The sequence below is a fragment of the Salmo salar genome, chromosome ssa03 (genome assembly GCF_905237065.1).
Source record: "Salmo salar chromosome ssa03, Ssal_v3.1, whole genome shotgun sequence".
In the NCBI taxonomy this organism is placed as follows: Eukaryota; Metazoa; Chordata; class Actinopteri; order Salmoniformes; family Salmonidae; genus Salmo; species Salmo salar.
In genome coordinates, this window is record NC_059444.1 from 22,875,176 (window position 1) to 22,894,519 (window position 19,344).

The 19,344-nt window shown below is 40.6% G+C and overlaps 2 protein-coding genes across 3 annotated transcripts; one reads left to right on the forward strand and one right to left on the reverse strand.

Moving 5' to 3' along the window:
- Positions 1-1,498: 1,498 nt before the first annotated feature.
- On the forward strand, positions 1,499-16,459 carry LOC106599438 (cytochrome P450 7B1). 2 transcript variants are annotated; one of them, XM_014190675.2, is made up of 6 exons: positions 1,499-1,713; positions 9,990-10,126; positions 10,360-10,959; positions 13,141-13,347; positions 14,279-14,457; positions 14,845-16,459. In XM_014190675.2, exons 1-6 carry the CDS (start codon positions 1,637-1,639, stop codon positions 15,130-15,132), a joined length of 1,488 nt encoding a protein of 495 aa, XP_014046150.2. In that variant the 5' UTR covers positions 1,499-1,636; the 3' UTR covers positions 15,133-16,459. The 2 variants fall into 2 exon arrangements, with proteins under 2 accessions (XP_014046150.2, XP_045570611.1); XM_045714655.1 differs by lacking the exon at positions 1,499-1,713 and adding an exon at positions 9,361-9,709.
- Positions 16,460-16,536: 77 nt separating this feature from the next.
- Positions 16,537-18,108, reverse strand: LOC106599440 (class E basic helix-loop-helix protein 22). Its single transcript, XM_014190676.2, has one exon. It carries the CDS (start codon positions 17,811-17,813, stop codon positions 17,133-17,135), a length of 681 nt encoding a protein of 226 aa, XP_014046151.1. The 5' UTR covers positions 17,814-18,108; the 3' UTR covers positions 16,537-17,132.
- Positions 18,109-19,344: the final 1,236 nt, after the last annotated feature.

Below are 19,344 nucleotides of genomic sequence, written 5' to 3' on the forward strand. Positions count from 1 at the left end.
TTTTAGGCCACTCCATCCTCTACTGCTGGTTCCAGCTCCGTGACAATGCAGTTGGACAGTGAAGATGAAGAGGATTTCCTTGCCAATCTATGATTCATTATATTTACAGTACGTATGCAAGGAGTGGACTTTCTGGAACTGGCGGAGACACACAGCTGATGGTGACAGTGTGTACTGTAGTGTGTGCGAAAACAGTGGCATAATCTGGAGGAAACCATTGAGCAGCTAGCCAGCCAAGCAGCACAACAACCTGGAGAGAGCTAGAGAGAGATGCCTAGCGCATACATCATTATTTGAGTTAAGTTGCTTGTTCAATAAGATAGCACCATGTTATTAGCCTGTACCTATAATTGTTGATCAGTTAGGTAGCATGTTCACTAACTACCAATACACTGCTTAAAACTATAATTGTTCAGAATGTGTAGGTTTACTAGTTAAAATGAAAATAAATGACATGTAATTGTTCAATAATTCAATGTGTTGTGTTTAAAAATAAAAATGTGATCATATAAAATGTGTTGTGTTTATATTACTTTTACAAATAAAAACATATGATAATAAACAAACAAATCTAAACTAACAAATGTCAAATCATATTTTTCGCCGAGATGGCCTCCTCCCAGAGTGCTAAGAGCCTTGGCGTGACCCTGGACAACACCCTGTCGTTCTCCGCTAACATCAAGGCGGTGACCCGATCCTGTAGGTTCATGCTCTACAACATTCGCAGAGTACGACCCTGCCTCACACAGGAAGCGGCGCAGGTCCTAATCCAGGCACTTGTCATCTCCCGTCTGGATTACTGCAACTCGCTGTTGGCGGGGCTCCCTGCCTGTGCCATTAAACCCCTACAACTCATCCAGAACGCCGCAGCCCGTCTGGTGTTCAACCTTCCCTTGTTCTCCCACATCACCCCGCTCCCCCGCACACTCCACTGGCTTCCAGTTGAAGCTCGCATCTGCTACAAGACCATGGTGCTTGCCTACGGAGCTGTGAGGGGAGCGGCACCTCCGTACCTTCAGGCTCTGATCAGTCCCTACACCCAAAGAAGGGCACTGCGTTCATCCACCTCTGGCCTGCTCGCCTCCCTACCTCTGTGGAAGCACAGTTCCCGCTCAGCCCAGTCAAAACTGTTCGCTGCTCTGGCACCCCAATGGTGGAACAAGCTCCCTCATGACGCCAGGACAGCGGAGTCAATCACCACCTTCCGGAGACACCTGAAACCCCACCTCTTTAAGGAATACCTAGGATAGGATTAAGTAATCCTTCTAACCCCCCCCTTAAAAGATTTAGATGCACTATTGTAAAGTGGTTGTTCCACTGGATATCATAAGGTGAATGCACCAATTTGTAAGTCGCTCTGGATAAGAGCGTCTGCTAAATGACTTAAATGTAAATGTAAATGTAGTCAATTTGAGTAACGTTATTGTGTATTCTACGTAATGACGCCGTTTTACGTTATTACTTAATGACGTCATCACGTCATGACATCACAACGTCATTTAGAAACTTTTAGCAACAAATCGACAAGTCTGGCAACACTGGTTGGCAGAATGACTGAGACCGGTTGACTTTAGCGATCGATTACAACTTCCCGAGGTTTTATTTATTGTGGAGTGTCTGATCATTTCCAAACGAAATGTTAGAGCTTGTTTTACCATTGTTTCTTGGCTTTTTGGCGCTCTACTTACTCAGCGTGCGATTCGGGAGAACAAGGCAAGTGGTGGATGAATTCATAGTTTATTTCAATGTTGTTGGTGTTCGCGTTGGTTGCTGTATGCTAGGAATTAAACTTTTGTCTAAACCCTTGAAGTTGATCAACATATTTGTTGGAGAATCCTGGCCAAGTTTTTTTTTAACACAAGTTCTTTATGTGACTAATATCAAGCAGTCGATTATTGTGACAAAGCGTCAGACTTGTGGAACAACATGAGCAGCGTTTTTCAAATTCGGCACACACATTTTAGACAAGTTCACAGTCCCTGATTAGAGGGGAACAATGGGCTTTGAGGTCTAGACCTGAGTTTGAGGGATATAGATAGTATTGTAACAATGTAAATATTCTATGGCATCAGCCTATGTATGCCACTGAGTTTGCTCTTTGACCATAGTTTGCATAATCTTAAAGACCTGTATTATTTACCCTTGATAATATAGTGGGTTGTAGTTAATGAATGTCTTACATTTTGTAAATTTGAGTCATTTAGCAGAGACACTTATCCAGAGCTATTTACAGGAGTGCCTTGTGCAAAAACACATCGACAGTTCATGGGACTGTAAACACACCTGTGTGTACCAAATCGCACCCAATTACCTTCATAATGCCCTACTTCTTACCAGGACGAATAAGGCTCATTCTTTGGTCAAAGGTAGTGCACTACATAGGGAATATGGTACCATTTGGGACTACAAACTCACTGTGTTCTTTGTAAGAAGTAGGTCAGCCACAAACAGTCTCTAAAGGCATTTCCTTCAGCATTGTCTGTACTGGGCTGGTCAGCTCCCAGATGAGCACTCAACTGAGGATTTGATTTGAGGATCAGACCTGGTGGGTTAAAATACCATTTTAACTATTTCTAATACTTTGAGCGTTTGCTCCATAGTCTAGAGTAGACTGCATAGAGTGACAGATAGGCGAGACTTACAGTTTGGGACCATTTAAAAAAAAAAAAAAATCATTTCACCTTTATTTAACCAGGTAGGCCAGTTGAGAACAAGTTCACATTTACAACTGCGAACTGGCCAAGATGGAGCAAAGCAGTGCGACACAAACAACAAATAGTTACACATAGGATAAACAAATGTACAGTCAATAACACAATAGAAAGTCTATATACAGTGTGTGCAAATGTAGTAGAGGTCGACCGATTATGATATTTCAACGCCGATACCGATTATTGGAGGACCAAAAAAAGCCGGTACCGATAATTTTAACTTTTTTGTTGTTGTTACATTTGTATTACTATTATTATTATATATATATATATATATTGTAATAGTGACAATTACAAAAATACTGAATGAACAATGAACACTTATTTTAACTTAATATAATACATCAATAAAATGAATTTAGCTGCAAATAAATAATGAAACATGTTCAATTTGGTTTAAATAATGCATAAACAAAGTGTTGGAGAAGAAAGTAAAAGTGCAATATGTGCCATGTAAAAAAGCTAATGTTTTTAGTTCCTTGCTCAGAACATGAGAACATATGAAAGCTGGTGGTTCCTTTTAACATGAGTCTTCAATATTCCCAGGTAAGAAGTTTTAGGTTGTAGTTATTATAGGACTATTTCTCTCTATACCATTTGTATTTCATATACCTTTGACAATTGGATGTTCTAATAGGTACTTTAGTATTGCCAGCCTAATCTCAAGAGTTGATAGGCTTGAAGTCATAAACAGTGCAATGCTTGAAGCATTGCGAAGAGCTGCTTGCAAACGCAGGAAAGTGCTGTTTGAATGAATGCTTACGAGCCTGCTGCTGCCTACCACCGCTCAGTCAGACTGCTCTATCAAATCATAGACTTAATTATAATATAATAACACACAGAAATACGAGCCTTAGGTCATTAATATGGTCGAATCCGGAAACTATCATGTCGAATACAGAACGTTTATTCTTTCAGTGAAATACGGAACCGTTCCGTATTTTATCTAATGGGTGACATCCATAAGTCTAAATATTGCTGTTACATTGCACAACCTTCAATGTTATGTCATAATTACGTACATTTCTGGCAAATTAGTTCGCAACGAGCCAGGCGGCCCAAACTGTTGCATATACCCTGACTGTGTCCAATGAACGCAAGAGAAGTGACACAATTTCCCTAGTTTAATATTGCCTGCTAACATGAATTTCTTTGAACTAAATATGCAGGTTTAAAAAATATACTTCTGTGTATTGATTTTAAGAAAGGCATTGATGTTTATGGTTAGGTACATTACTGCAACGTGTCTCCTTCCTGAGCGGTATGACGGCTGCGTGGTCCCATGGTGTTTATACTTGCATACTATTGTTTGTACAGATGAACGTGGTACCTTCAGGCGTTTGGAAATTGCTCCCAAGGATGAACCAGACCTGTGGAGGTTTACAGTTGTTTTTCTGAGGTCTTGGCTGATTTCTTTTGATTTTCCCATGATATCAATCATAGAGGCACTGAGTTTGAAGGTAGGCCTTGAAATACAGGTACACCTCCAATTGACTCAAATGATGTAAATTAGCCTATCAGAAGCTTCGAAAGCCATAACTTAATTTTCTGGAATTTCCCAAGCTGTTTAAAGGCACAGTCAACTTAGTGTATGTTAACTTCTGACCCACTGGAATTGTAATACAGTGAATTATAAGTGAAATAATCTGTCTGTAAACAATTGTTGGAAAAATTACTTGTGACATGCACAAAGTAGATGTCCTAACCGACTTGCCAAAACTATAGTTTGTTAACAAGAAATTTGTGGAGTGGTTGATAACGAGTTTTAATGACTCCAACCTAAGTGTATGTAAACTTCCGACTTCAACTGTACGGTCACTGTGGGGACGACGTCATCGATGCACTTATTGATGAAGCCAATGACTGATGTGGTGTACTCAATGCCATCGGAGGAATCCCAGAACATATTCCAGTCTGTGCTAGCGAAAACAGTCCTGTAGCTTAGCATCTGCTTCATCTGACCACTTTTTTATTGATCTAGTCATTGGTGTTTCCTGCTTTAATTTTTGCTTGTAAACAGGACTCATGAGGATATAATTATTTTCAGATTTGCCAAATGGAGGGCGAGGGAGAGCTTTGTATGCGTCTCTGTGTGTGGAGTAGAGGTCGTCCAGAGTTTTATTTAATAAAAAAAAAATGTCCTCTGGTATTGGTAAAACGGGAGGGCGGTCACGTGTAGGGCTGTGGTAGTCATGAAATTTTGTCAGCCGGTGATTGTCAAGCAAATATCTGCCGGTCTCATGGTAATTGACCGCTAACATAAACACATTTAGAATCTCCTGGCTTCCACCCCTACAAGCCACTGATGCAGACCTTTGGAAATCTACATTTTAAAAAGTCTAGTAAATTCATGTAATATAGCCTACACCATCACAATAAATCCATGATTTATTTTAGATGGGTCTACAGAAAAATGATACGAAGAAAATGTCTATTTCAGAAGAACAGAATGGCAAACTGAGTTGTCAAACTGAGTTGTTATGTTCGGCCCTGATTTGGCTATGCCATATGGCTGTGGTCTACACTAGTGTATTTAGCAGACAAGATTTGGTTAGAATTCTGTGGCATTATTTTATAGTATGAATACAATTGAACATAGCTGAATTAAATAGAAAGGATATTTTCTCCAACCGATTTCAGGGAGTGCACACATGCGGCTATTCTGTTTTTAGTGGTTAAAACTTCTTAAGGATCGGCGTTCCATCAACGGGACAGTTGTAAATCATGCAGCGCGTTATGTCAAGATCGCAGATTTTAGAGAAACAACAAATGTCGGTACATATGAGTGTCTTATATCGGCTGAAAGCTTAAATTCTTGTTAATATAACTGCACTGTCCAATTTACAGTATCTATTACTGTGAAAAAATGCCATGCTATTGTTTGAGGAGAGCTCCTAACAACAAAACACTTTTTTCAACGCGTTAGGTTTGATAAATTCACCAATGAAGGTGAAATGTGTACTTCTGAAATCTTGCTCTGATTTATCGTCCAAAGGGTCCCAGAGATAACATGAAGTGTCGGTTTTTGTTAGATAAAATCCTTTTTCATATCCTAAAAACGTCCATAAAGCACGCACGATCGATTTTGTATTTCCACTCGTTCAATTTGCAAAGAAAGGAATCTGTGAAAATCTCACCCTAAACATTGTTTGAATGAGTCATCACGTACGTATCTATTCCTCAGAGATCCTAGAAGGTAACAAGACTTCACTATTTCATTTGGGGTGTAGTATATATCCTATATGACACCATATTTGGTCAGAGAGCGACACCTTCATGGCACGCCGATGACGTGGCGGCCATCACTTGAACGACTTTATCTTTGTCAAATAAGCACCGGGGTCAAACAAAGCTAGCTAGATAGCCAATGAGCTGGGCTTTACGGGAGTATCCAGAAACCATGTATATGTCGTAAAATGTAGGTACTAACCTTTCATTTTGGACAAAAATACTAAGGATATTCAGAGTTATGAGGTTATGAAAACTGGTTGTTTTGCAAATGTTGAACTTATAATGTGGCTACTAATACTTGGAAAGCTAAATCAAAGTCCAAGTATACAGATTTGACGATATTCTTGCAGAAAAATGGAATATGAATGTAAATGTCTCCTTCACGATTTGCCCAAATGTACTTGGGGACTTCACACTAAAGGTCTTGTAGGTCAGTTATTCTTTAAAGTTATCCATCTTTGCTTTGCTTATACACTGCTGCCATCTTGTCGGAATTACAACCAGAGTGATGGCAATAACTATGACATTTCTCTTGCATTTCAAAGATGGTGGTAGAAAAAGACCGTTTTTTTTTTTTTTTTTCCCTTTGTATTTTCTTCTACCAGATCTATTGTGTTATATTCTCCTACATTCAATTCACATTTCCACAAACTTCAGTGTTTGCTTTCAAATGGTACCAAGAATACGCATATCCTTGCTTCAGGGCTTGAGCTACAGGCAGTTAGATTTGGGTATGTCATTTAGGCGAAAATTGAAAAAAGGGGGGGCTATCCCTAAGAGAAAGAAACAGGTCCTCCTATATGCTTAATTTAGAGTTATTTATCCAACTTTAGTTGTGATACATACGTTGGGCTATATGTTTTGATTGTTAATACATTGTAAGGCTGCATGATGCGACTCTAATGATGATTTGAAATAAGTTGCATGAAAGGCATGAGCTCTGCTTTTGTTTTTTGTGCTGGCTGTACACACTTCATCAGTCTTTCATTCACAATTTGACAAGTACTTGATAATACCTCAAATTTCCCGGTGGCGTCCCATTTGTGTGGATGTAAAGCCCCCTAAAAAAAAATCCTTGCCTTTTGTGGCCATTGTGCCATTGGGCTGAATATAATAATTAAACAACTTTCCATGTTTTACTTTTTGTCAGCCAAGAAGATGAGTAGGCCTAACAAACAGCAAAAGCACTAGCCTATGTCAATCTACTATCCCCCATAGTGAAAATGATCTTCCCCAACTTGAAACTCACACTCTGCTTATGTATACCAGTTAGGCTCTACACCCATTGTGCTTAATTTTAAGTTATTTGGCCACTTTAATTGTGATACAAACCTTACCAAAACATATAGGCCTATGGGCTAGGCTACATGAGGTGTGCGACTATGATTTGAAAACGTTTATTTATTTTTTTAAAGGCATGTGCCGTTTCTTGCCTTACTGCACACAAGCTGGGCATCATTCACAAGTACTAGGCTAATATTGTCACCCATCAGACTATTCTTCATTTCATCTTGTCTTTATATTATTACTAAATAATATGTGTGAATTTTTTGGGATTTACAATGGGCCATTATCATGCACCTGTCTCGAAGTAGGGGGAAAACAATACGTCATTCATGTACTTAAATAGCGAATGGAGGACGCTTTTCCCCGTAGTTTATTTTCATGCCAGCCAGGTAGGCTGTACTCCAGTTGTAAAGAGAAGCAATGTGCTTAATATTAGGAATGTTGAGAAAAATATATAGTAGACCTAGCCTATAGAAAGCGGATGGGATGCTCTTTTTTTATTAATTTTTTTATAGCCTATAGAAATGTGCAACATGGGCTCCCATGAAGTGTTTGATTAGATTTTGCTTGATGTCAGAGTGATTAGAGGGACAATAGAGTGCTGAGTACCAGGCAGTTAGCGAGTTTGGTAGGCTACTAATGATCAGCGGCATCATAGCTTGGAGAAGCCTAATAACCGCAACTAAACAGTCAGGGTGGAATCTGACTGCGGGTGTGGCGGTAATACGGTCACTGTAAAAGCCCTAGTCAGGTGTACTAGCAAGGCAGAGGTCCTGGGTTCGAGCCGCGTTATGAGCCGAATCAGGAAGAAGCGATCTAATTGATACACTGCAATGTGGACATCTGTTCTAATATTGTTACTGATGCATGGGGTCCTTATTCTGATGCTGGCCTATCCAAATGTGCTCACTGCTGGCAGACACTATCAGACTCCCTGATTGCTTCTGACAAGTGGCTGGCAGGCCGGCAGGCAGTAGTGTGGACTAGGTGGGGGGGCACAAGCACAGCAACAACAAGTAAGACTTGTCAGCTTGAGGCCTCACAGATAGCAGATCGTCTCATGACCCGCTCTCTCCACACTAGCCCTGGGGTGGATAAGCACACACATGTTAGTTTAGCACTGACGTTGCACAGATTAGTATTGTTTTGTTGATCTCATGCATTATTTTGTGGCAAAGAAGACTGATCTGTGCTGCACCAAGTCAGCTCCAGATAGTGTCTTCCTTGCATAAGATGTGTTTCCAAAAACAAATACACAGCAAAGGAAGGATGATGTAACAGTTAGCCTATCTATTTGTTTTCAATGGCACAATGCTTTGTAGGATAATGCACCTTACAATGTTGCCTCAACTCATCAGTATGATAACCCACTGACATTGTGTGTCTATAGGGCAAAGATGGGATAAGATGACGGGTAACATTGTGCCCCTCGGTCAGCCACTGTATGCTAATAGTCTAGTGTACACACCCTGTGGCTATAGACTATATAAGCAAGTGTCTCGCCAGCTCTACCTCCTAACTGGTCAAATTAATCCTGATTGGTAAACATATCCCTAAGCTTCAAAAATCATAATATGAAGGGCCTTATGATTCTATGTCATGCATATAAAAGCGTTATGAATGCTACATATCGCCCCCGCTCTACGTAAAGCCTTAGCAAAATATTTGATAATAGCTTTTTGAAGCAGCTAGTTTTGTATTAGTTTTCTGGCCACTACCGCAAGATCATCCACAATAAAGGAGAAATAATGTTCTGTGCTTAGGCCTAGCTTTTAAGTGGAGTAAGTATTAGGCCTGTCGTGTGTGTGTGTGTGGATAAGTCCTGTTGACAGGATCAAAACATTTCCCCCAGCATTTCTTTAGGCCAAATCTAATGCATGCATGCATGGTTGTTACTGCACCCGCCAACACCACAGTTATTAATAGCCCATCATGACATTCCTTGGCCTAGGGACAGAAACATATTTTTGTTGCCTCTGATTCTGATAGCCTTAAATGGCAAATGTTTGTCAAAGCTTGTTGATTTCAAAATAAAAGAAACCATAGTAACATTAGATGTGATAAGAGCCTCAAAGGGAGCTACATATGGATAGGAAGAGAAGAGAATATTTAATTACAACCTTAGGATAGAGAGAACAGCAGTGAAAGATTTACAGTGTTACATTTCCTTGGGAAAATAATCAGCTAACTCTTCTTGTAAAATCGCTCTGAGCTGTGACATTGCTATGCAGGACTCGCTCCGATGTTGCCTTTGTAATTGTTTCCCATCTGCATTCACTTAAGATACAGCTGTTGAAAGCTGTTTGAGCTGGATACCGTTTGTAAACCTGGAGTGATTCCTGCTCTGTCAGCTAAATCGGCCTGAGATGATGCACTGTGGCATGTCTGTGTGTTCAGTTTTCAGGCTTTAAATGATTTCTTCAGTATACCTTGCTGACCAGTAGCTGCTGTATTTGTTTGTTACACTGTATGTGGTAAAGGTGAGTTGTAGCTGCTACCAATCCATCTTGAAGGTTTGGGAGACACCTGATCACATGCTACACCTTGTCTCATGAATATTGCAAAGATGTTCGTAGTTTCTTTTGTCCTTAAGTTCTAATCACTTAGGCTTGCATTTATATTGTATTTGAATGTCAGATCTATGTTTTCTCTTATTTCATCTGAAAGATGTTAGATGGATATATTTGTTGATATGACATACTGTATATCTGATTTTACCTAATGTAAAATACACATTTCTTATGTTTTTCTCTATTATAGGAGAGATGGAGAGCCTCCACTTATAAATGGATGGATTCCATTCCTTGGGAAGGCTATGGAGTTTGGGAAGAATGCACATGGATTTCTGGCAGCACATAAGGAGAAACATGGAGATGTATTTACTGTGCTGATTGCTGGTGGGTAATAGTAGTGTTTAATGTATACATTTTATCATAGTATGGTTAAAAAAGGAGCAAAGGAATTTTGCTGAAATGTTTGATAAAATGTATATGTATTGTACTTCTTACGAAATAATCCTCTTTAAATTGTCTTTAAAAACAGTAAAGTTACTAACAATATGATTAGACAGTACATTACACATGTTTCATGCCTATTGAAATACAATCCTGTCCTCACATTTCCCCCTCAGGCAAATACATGACCTTCATAATGAATCCGTTGCTGTATCCGTACGTCATCAAACATCAAAAACAGCTCGACTTCCATGAGTTTTCTGACCAAGTGGCCCCCTTGACGTTCGGCTACCCCCCTGTCAGGAGCGGCAAGTTCCCCGGTATGGAAGAGCACATTCAGAGGTCCTTCCGGCTTCTACAGGGCGACAACCTCAATAACCTGACAGAGAGCATGATGGGAAATCTCATGTTTGTGTTCCGACAAGACTACCTTACTGGGGAGAGCGAGTGGAGGACTGAAAGTGTGTACCAACTCTGCAATTCGATCATGTTTGAGGCTACTTTCCTGACTCTGTTTGGCAAGCCTGCCCATACCAGCAGACACAACGGAATGGTGACGCTTCGAGAGGACTTTGTCAAGTTCGACACCATGTTTCCTCTCCTCATTGCCAGGATCCCCATCTCTCTGCTGGGAGGAACCAAGGCCATCCGGGATAAACTGATCAACTACTTCCACCCTCAGAGAATGTCTCCATGGTCCAACACCTCAGGGTTCATAAAGGAAAGAGCAGCACTGTTTGAACAGTATGACTCCATGAGAGATGTCGATAAAGCAGGTAAACACAGTTGATATACTGTAGCACCTGGCCGTCCTTTTTTATACATTTCTATGCAATACTTTATCTTACTTCCTAAATTTGTCTACCGGTATGTAAACCTACTGTATCTCGATGACACTTAACATTACCTTTACTATATGCCCTTATACCTACCTACACAGTAATAACTGACGAAAACGCGTTGTATTACTATGTAGATGCTTTTCTCTCTGTATACACCTACAATATAAAATGTTCTACTTTGACTTCAACAAGGACATTCCAAACCTCAGTTGTAACTTACAGAGTAACTCTGGGTATCTCCCGCCCAGTACTCTGCCCTGAGTCACTGTTGCTAGCCGGCTACCACCCGGGTACTCTACCCTGCACCTTGGAGACTGCTGCCCTATGTACAGTTGAAGTCGGAAGTTTACATACACCTTAGCCAAATACATTTAAACTCAGTTTTTCACAATTCCTGACATTTAATCCTAGTAAAAATTCCCTGTCTTAGGTCAGTTAGGATCACCACTCTATTTTAAGAATGTGAAATGTCAGAATAATAGGAGAGTGATTTATTTATTTCAGCTTTTATTTCTTTCATCACATTCCCAGTGGGTCAGACGTTTACATACACTCAATTAGTATTTGATAGCATTGCCTTTAAATTGTTTAACTTGGGTCAAACTTTTCAGGTAGCCTTCCACAAGCTTCCCACAATAAGTTGGGTGAATTTTGGCCCATTCCTCCTGACAGAGCTGGTGTAACTGAGTCAGGTTGGTAGGCCTCCTTGCTCGCACACGCTTTTTCAGTTCTGCCCACAAATTTTCAATAGGATTGAGGTCAGGGCTTTGTGATGACCACTCCAATACCTTGACTTTGTTGTCCTTAAGCCATTTTGCCACAACTTTGGAAGTATGCTTGGGGTCATTGTCCATTTGGAAGACCCATTTGCAACCAAGCTTTAACTTCCTGACCGATCTTTGTCCCTATGTGTAGTTGCAAACCGTAGTCTGGCTTTTTTTATGGCGGTTTTGGAGCAGTGCATACTATTGTTTGTACAGATGAACGTGGTACCTTAGTCTTAATGTCAACAGTGAAGATGTGACTCCGGGATGCTGGCCTTCTAGGCAGAGTTCCTCTGTCCAGTGTCTGTGTTATTTTGCCCATCTTAAACTTTTCTTTTTATTGGCCAGTCTGAGATGTGGCTTTTTCTTTGCAATGCTGCCTAGAAGGCCAGCATCCCGGAGTCGCCTCCTCACTTGACGTTGAGACTGGTGTTTTGCGGGTACTATTTAATGAAGCTGCCAGTTGAGGACTTGTGAGGCGTCTGTTTCTTAACTGGACACTCTAATGTACTCGTCCTCTTGCTCAGTTGTGCACCAGGGCCTCCCACTCCTCTTTCTATTCTGGTTAGAGACAGTTTGCGCTGTTCTGTGAAGGGAGTAGTACATAGCGTTGTACGAGATCTTCAGTTTCTTGGCGATTTCTCGTATGGATTAGCCTTCATTTCTCAAAACAAGAATAGACTCACGAGTTCCAGAAGGAAGGTCTTTGTTTCTGGCCATTTTGAGCCTGTAATCGAACCCACAAATGCTGATGCTCAAAAATACTCAACTAGTCTAAAGAAGACCAGTTGTATTGCTTCTTTAATCAGCACAACCGTTTTCAGCTGTGCTAACATAATTGCAAAAGGGTTTTCTAATGATCAATTAGCCTTTTAAAATCATCAACTTGGATTAGCTAACACAACATGCCATTGGAACACAGGATAATGTTTGCTGATAATGGGCCTCTGTACGCCTATGTAGATATTCCATTAAAAATCAGCCGTTTCCAGCTACAGTAGTCATTTACAACATTAACAATGTCCACACTGTATTCCTGATCAATTTGATGTTATTTTAATGGCCAATTTTTTTAAAATTTCTTTTTATTTTTACTTTTCTTTCAATAACAAGGACATTTCTAAGAGACCCCAAACTTTTGAACAGTAGTGTATATATTTTTTTATTGTTTCAGACTCTGACATTGCTTGTGCTAATATTTCTTCATTTCTTTCTTCAAGCATTTTTTGGGATTATGTATGTATTACTGCACTGTGAGAGCTAGAAACTCAAGCGTTTCACTGCACCTTTGTTAACATCTGTAAACTTTAATTGAATTTAAATATCTCTTTCTTACCTTTACCTGCCCCAGCTCATCATTTTGCCACTCTATGGGCGTCGGTGGGAAACACAGTCCCAGCCACCTTCTGGGCCATGTATTACCTGGTGACGCACCCAGAGGCCCTTGCAGTCGTGCGTGAGGAGATCCATGGTGTCCTGCAGGTCTCAGGAATAGAAACAGACCACAACAGAGACATCGCCTTCACCAGAGAACAGCTGGACAGCCTACTGTATCTGGGTAGGTTATTGTTATGTTGGTCTTAATCTCAGCACCCACAACCAAATCAGCTACTCTATTGTCATAAGAGATTAGGTTTGTCTGCAGTGTCCAAATTTCCCTTTGCATTTTTCATATAATTTTCTCTCCTGATTGTGTTAAGTGGTCTCAGCCCCAAGCACACAGGGTTCAGTTGAGTCAATGGTAGTGTGGCTTTGAGAGGGCCTTCCAATCTTTTGTATGTCTGACTATACAAACAGCATAGAGGTCTTCTTATTACACTCCTACTCTGTAGTGGCAGGTGCTCTGTGTATACAGTTTAGGGCAAATCCTCCTGTCCCCACCCCCCCAAAATAATCCCTCCAGACTCTGTACTTGTCACATTAAATCACACTGCTGCACCCACCATGCTGACTGTAGCCTCATCTCTTCTGACAACTGCATGCTCAGGGACAAATGCCACTGGTGTAGATTCTCTGTGGCTCCCTCTCTCTCTCACACTACGAACGATTTCATCTCCCTTAGGGGAAGACAGTGGAATATCTGTTCCACATCTGTTTGTTCTTATAAGTGATAGGGAGTACTTGGCTACATTTTGTATTATTCTCTCTTCTATGGTGTTATCTCTTAAGATTGTAATGGTTTTAATGAAAAACACTGCTAGTCAAGATTCCTTTATGTATGCATGTGGAAATAAAGCTATGTATGACTTATGATTATTCAGCTTGTGTTTTAGCCATTTTGCTAGAGCAGTTCATATTTCTAACTAATAGCCCTTCAAGTCTCAAAGCTTTCCCTGCTGTGTGAGCATGTGTATGTACAGTAGTGAGTTAGTATTGGGCCACTCAAGGTAAAAAAAATAGTACCTCAGATAGGCCAAAACAAAACCCATGGCAATGTTGATAAAACAAAATGCCTGGTGACTAACTGAACTGTTCTGTGTTGTTCTCAGAGAGCTCCATAAATGAAAGTCTGCGGCTGTCTTCAGCCTCCATGAACATCCGCGTGGCCCAGGAGGACTTCAGCTTGCGGCTGGAGGGAGAGCGCTCCATTGGAGTGAGGAAAGGAGATATCGTCTCCCTGTATCCCCAGAGCATGCACATGGACCCCGGGATCTACAAGAATCCAGAGGTAAAGAAGACCAGTCGTTCAGATTCTGTGGGCGTCCTAGAATGGCTGTAGGCTCTCTCGCCTTCACTGTGTCTGGTCTGGGGGTTTTGTTGTTCTGCTGAATTGCCTTCCCACACCACCTGTGTGTGTGTGTGTGTGTCCACAGGTTAGATTAATGAGCAGAATGCATGGACTGTGAAGGATTGAATCCACCCACTGGCCTTCAGAAGGTCACACCATGCATGCTAATTTAATCTGGTTGTGACTGGTGATAACCTTGCCATGATCTGTGACTAAGCAAAATGGAAGCATTCCTGGAATATGGAATAAGATGGAATATTAACCTTTATTATATAAGGCGCTGAAAAACAAAGGCTTACACACTTATTTATATTACCCCTCTGACAGATCTACAAGTTTGACCGATACATCGAAAACGGAAAGGAAAAGACAGACTTCTATAAGGACGGCCAGAAGCTGAAGTACTACCGCATGTCTTTCGGCTCGGGCTCCACTAAGTGCCCAGGAAGGTACTTTGCGGTGAATGAGATAAAGCAGTTCCTCTCTCTGCTGCTGCTCTACTTTGACGTGGAGGTGTTGGAGGGGCAGGAGCCGTGTACCCTGGACCCCAGCCGTGCTGGCCTGGGCATCCTGCTCCCTGCCAGTGACGTCCAGATCCGCTACAGGCTACGTTGATCCTGAGAGGACGACGACATCTGTATATGAACAAACACTAGAGGGCTGAGCCCAACGGATTTGACTTTCTCATAGGGTGCATCCCAAATGCTACCCTACTTATTCCCTACATAGTGCACTACATTAAACCCGGGACCATAGGGCTTTTGTCAAAAGTACTGCACTATATTGGCAATGGCGTGCCATTTGGGACACACCCATGGATGATTATTCATTCAAGTAGCTATTGACTGAACAGCAATGCATTGCTAATTTGTCAATGTATTATATCAGGACAGGCTCTAACAGTGGGCAGGATTGGTGAATCTGCTAGCTAGGGACCTTTGGTGTTTTATTCCATAGGACAGAATGATCCATTAATTGTTAACAGTTTTTGCTGTTTATAACAGTATTTTATTTGAATACTAAAAATGTTTGTTTATTATGCCTTGCATTATAAAACCATATATACCAGGGTATAGAGGGGCCCTGGATTAATTTCCCAAAATGAAATAATATTTCATTTTATATATATTTTTTGAAATAGGAACTGTCGGGGTCTCAACTTACTGTTGAGTTAGAATAGACAAGGTGACATTTAAAAATGTGGTTGAGCATCAGCAGTTAATTTCTTATGTCAGTCACTCAATTAGCTCATGTCAGCAATAATTTTTGTTGATTGGTAAGTTAGTCTTGCCAGCTATCTTGACCTGTAGTAATCATGGTTGATTTACCGACCGGGGCCCCCATTGATTTTGTTATTCACTCAGATATCATATTAAAAACTGCAAACATTTCTCTCCACCCCATGACAAAATGTGTAGAATTGCAGGAAATGAACTCAAATTATTTTACATTTTTTCAATGTCAAAGTTGCCCATCCATGCTCTATACTGTACAACAGTAGTTGAATCAAATAGTTGAACTATATTACAGGGTAAAAGGACAATGTGATAAAAGCTTTATGTAGTAAATGGTGGTGTCCCTAAAACATTACTGATTGATTAGTTTAATTTTTCTATAACATTAACCAAATAACTAACCATTTAAAGTTATACATTCAAATGTCTTTCCTATTTCAAGAGTCCTACAGGGTATTTACTATTTACAATTCATGAAATAAAATCCATTCAAACTGGACAAATCAGTTCTGCATGTGGCAGTCATTTTATTCCTTACATTTTTACCAATAGTGACCTATTCTCTTAATGGATCCAGTGAATCTGCAACGTTATTAACTATATGCTCAGAGGAATTATTTTGTTTGACCAACTCTCTTGTGTGAGTACAGCGTTCTGATTGTTGTTTGTCATTAATGCATTCCCTGGTAATAAAACGACTCCATTTATGTTTGTCAAATGCCTGCATTATTAAATAGTATTTAGGGAAATGTAAATTACACAATGAATGACCAAATTACATGTATGAAAATATTTGTATTGAATTTATTTGGGTAAAAGATATATAGGCCTAAAACAAAATGTACAATAGCACTTAAAAATATTAATTGAAACACTTCCAATGTGGTCCATGATGGTAAAAACAATATCATTATCAAACTTAGGCCTATAGGCTACCTATTAATTTCACCCAATATTCACAATTGCTCTCTTTGTAACTAATTTGGGTTTGGTTGTACATAGCCCATGCATTGAGGTATAGGCTACTGGAAAACACCATAACATATCTTATGTCACCAATACAATTTATCCATCGAACATTATCTAATCAAACTGAAGAAAATGTACCGTAGGACATAATGGTTAAATAAGACTAAACATAATTTGTTAAAAGGCTAACCATTTTTGACCATGTTAGCTGTCAGTTAGATTTTGTAAAACAACTATTTTCGAAACGCTATCACCATGCAGAACAGAGTCATATAGTATAGGACTCCATGTTCTCGTAATATGTGACTACTTCTGTCAGTCACGCTGATCCCATCAATTCAGTTGTGCTCACGAAGCTGAAGTCCCCTGTTAGTTTCGGACACAACTGTTCAAGGATTATGGTTGACATTGTTATTTATTGAAGAGATCTGCATTGCTATTGAAAGGGTCCGGAATCCCAGCAGAGAACGGGTATCCTGTCTGCTGGTCATAGAGCCCTAATCCGGGTGCACCACCAGTATTCGCAGCAGTAGCGCCAGGTCCATGGTTAAGATAACTGACAAGTCTTCTCATCTCTTCAAGTGCTTGTGCCTGCATGAGGATGTAGTTTTTGGCGAGAAGCAAAGTGGCTATTTTGGATAACTTCCGTACGGATGGGCTGTGCGCGTAGGGGATCACCGACCGCAGTTCATCGAGCGCGTCGTTCAGGTCGTGCATCCTTCTTCTCTCTCGGGCGTTAATGTTGAGCCTCAGTACCTTCTGCTCTTTGTGTTTCTTACCTGCTGCGTCACATTTGGCCATTGATGCCATGAGCCTTTCCTCTGGAAAAAGCACCATGTCACTCCGACCAATGCCATCACTGTCATCATCCTGACTCTGCTCCCCACCACTGCTCTCCGCTGCTGCAGCGGTGTTCTTCAAAAATTCCCCGTACTTTACGCACAACGATTCGGATGGGAAGCCAAGTGTTCCCGCCCGACATCCGGCCATTGTTCCCGGTTGTGAGTGCTCCTGATCAAAACGGATGGGTGATTGTCGGTCTCTTGGAGAGGGAGACAGTCCTATGCTGGAGCCTGATCTGAAAGAATCCATCCCTTTGCGTCCAAGCGCTTTATCTTTGTGAAGGTCTCGCCACTACAGCGTTCTGTGTGCGCAGTCCTGTTGGGTCAGTCGTTCTTGCCCTGGTTTCTGCCTGCCGCTTTAGTAAATCTTGATGTTCCACTTGTCCTGTGACTGTTTAATATGACACAGTACCGTGCGCCCTCAGAGGTTCACCTTCACGAGATAGTGAAACACCACATTAGGAAAAGCATGAGCCAGGCAGTTTTCTACTTGATTAATTCCAGGCAGTAGTGAGACATTTATTTTATGGACCAAATCGAGAGACTACAACCCATGCGTAATAAGCTAGCTACATTGTGATGCCATTGTCCATCGTTTACGTTAATTTGCGCTGCCATGACAGGGTTGATGATCATGGTTGCATCCCGTGTCAATCATCGGTTTAAATCATAAAACAAATGTTGACTTGACTACTGTTTTAAATGCATAGTAAAGATAACTCTGTGGCTTTGGGCAGCATAGCCCAGGTGTATGTTGGACTAGTCCATAGGCTACTGGTCTGTGCCTTTTTTCAGATAATATAATATCCACACATCTGAGTTTATTTGTCAGATGAGCTTAATTTGGCCTGAACATGCAATATATTTCTGCCAAAGTATAATTTTGAAATTATTTGGAAGAGACAACATTCTGTCAAATATAAATTATTTTATAGTTCCAAATATCAAGCAAAATCAACCAGACAAGGGCCATATTTCACAAGGAGTCCCTCTACCAGTTCAACTAAACAATTGATTATACCATAAGCTCCTCCCTTAGTGTAAAGCCCCAGTTATGAGACTTCTCAGCTACAGTGGATGGAACATAAGGTCTATAAGTCTATTCTTCTATACATTAACCATAATGGTACATTGACTTGATGCTCCTTGCTGCATGCTATTTTGGTACGGTATAGGACCTAGTGTTTCCTTATTCTTTTTGTCTGGATGTTACCTATTAGTTATACAATTTCATTAATAATAAAAACTATCATTACTTTTTCAGATTGGAGAGGTGAAGAGACTGCTGACCAGCAGTGGACATGTTACTGCCCTTGAAAGATAACGTAACTCTCAGCTGTAACTGGTACATCCAATTCACAAGGGACTCTCCTCAGTATGTCCACGTTTTGTCACATGCACAGGATACAGCAGGTGTAAAACAGTACAGTGAAATGCTTACTTGCGAGCTCTTTCCCAACAATGCAGAATACATGTAATACAGATTACAGAAAAACAAGAAATGAGAAGAAAAAAAACCACGAGAATGCAAGTTATGTACAGGTCAGTTCCAGTACCATTATATTACAATGTGCAGGGCTACTGAAGTGATCAAGGTAGGTACACAACATGACCAACAGTATGTAGACACCTGCTTGTCAAACATCATTCTAAAATCATGGGCATTAATATGGAGTTGGTCCCCCTTTTGATGCTATAACAGCCTCCACTCTTCTGGGAAGGCTTTCCACTAGATGTTGGAACATTGCTGCAGGGACGCTTCCATTCAGCCACGAGCATTA

Bases quoted from the DNA above. Each gene is read 5' to 3' on its own strand.
- LOC106599438 (XM_014190675.2), top strand. From the start codon at position 1,637: ATGTTAGAGCTTGTTTTACCATTGTTTCTTGGCTTTTTGGCGCTCTAC. The intron at 10,960-13,140 runs GTAAACACAGTT...TACCTGCCCCAG, and splicing joins GAGAGATGTCGATAAAGCAG to CTCATCATTTTGCCACTCTA. The intron at 14,458-14,844 runs GTAAAGAAGACC...CCCCTCTGACAG, and splicing joins GGATCTACAAGAATCCAGAG to ATCTACAAGTTTGACCGATA.
- LOC106599440 (XM_014190676.2), bottom strand. From the start codon at position 17,813: ATGGATTCTTTCAGATCAGGCTCCAGCATAGGACTGTCTCCCTCTCCA.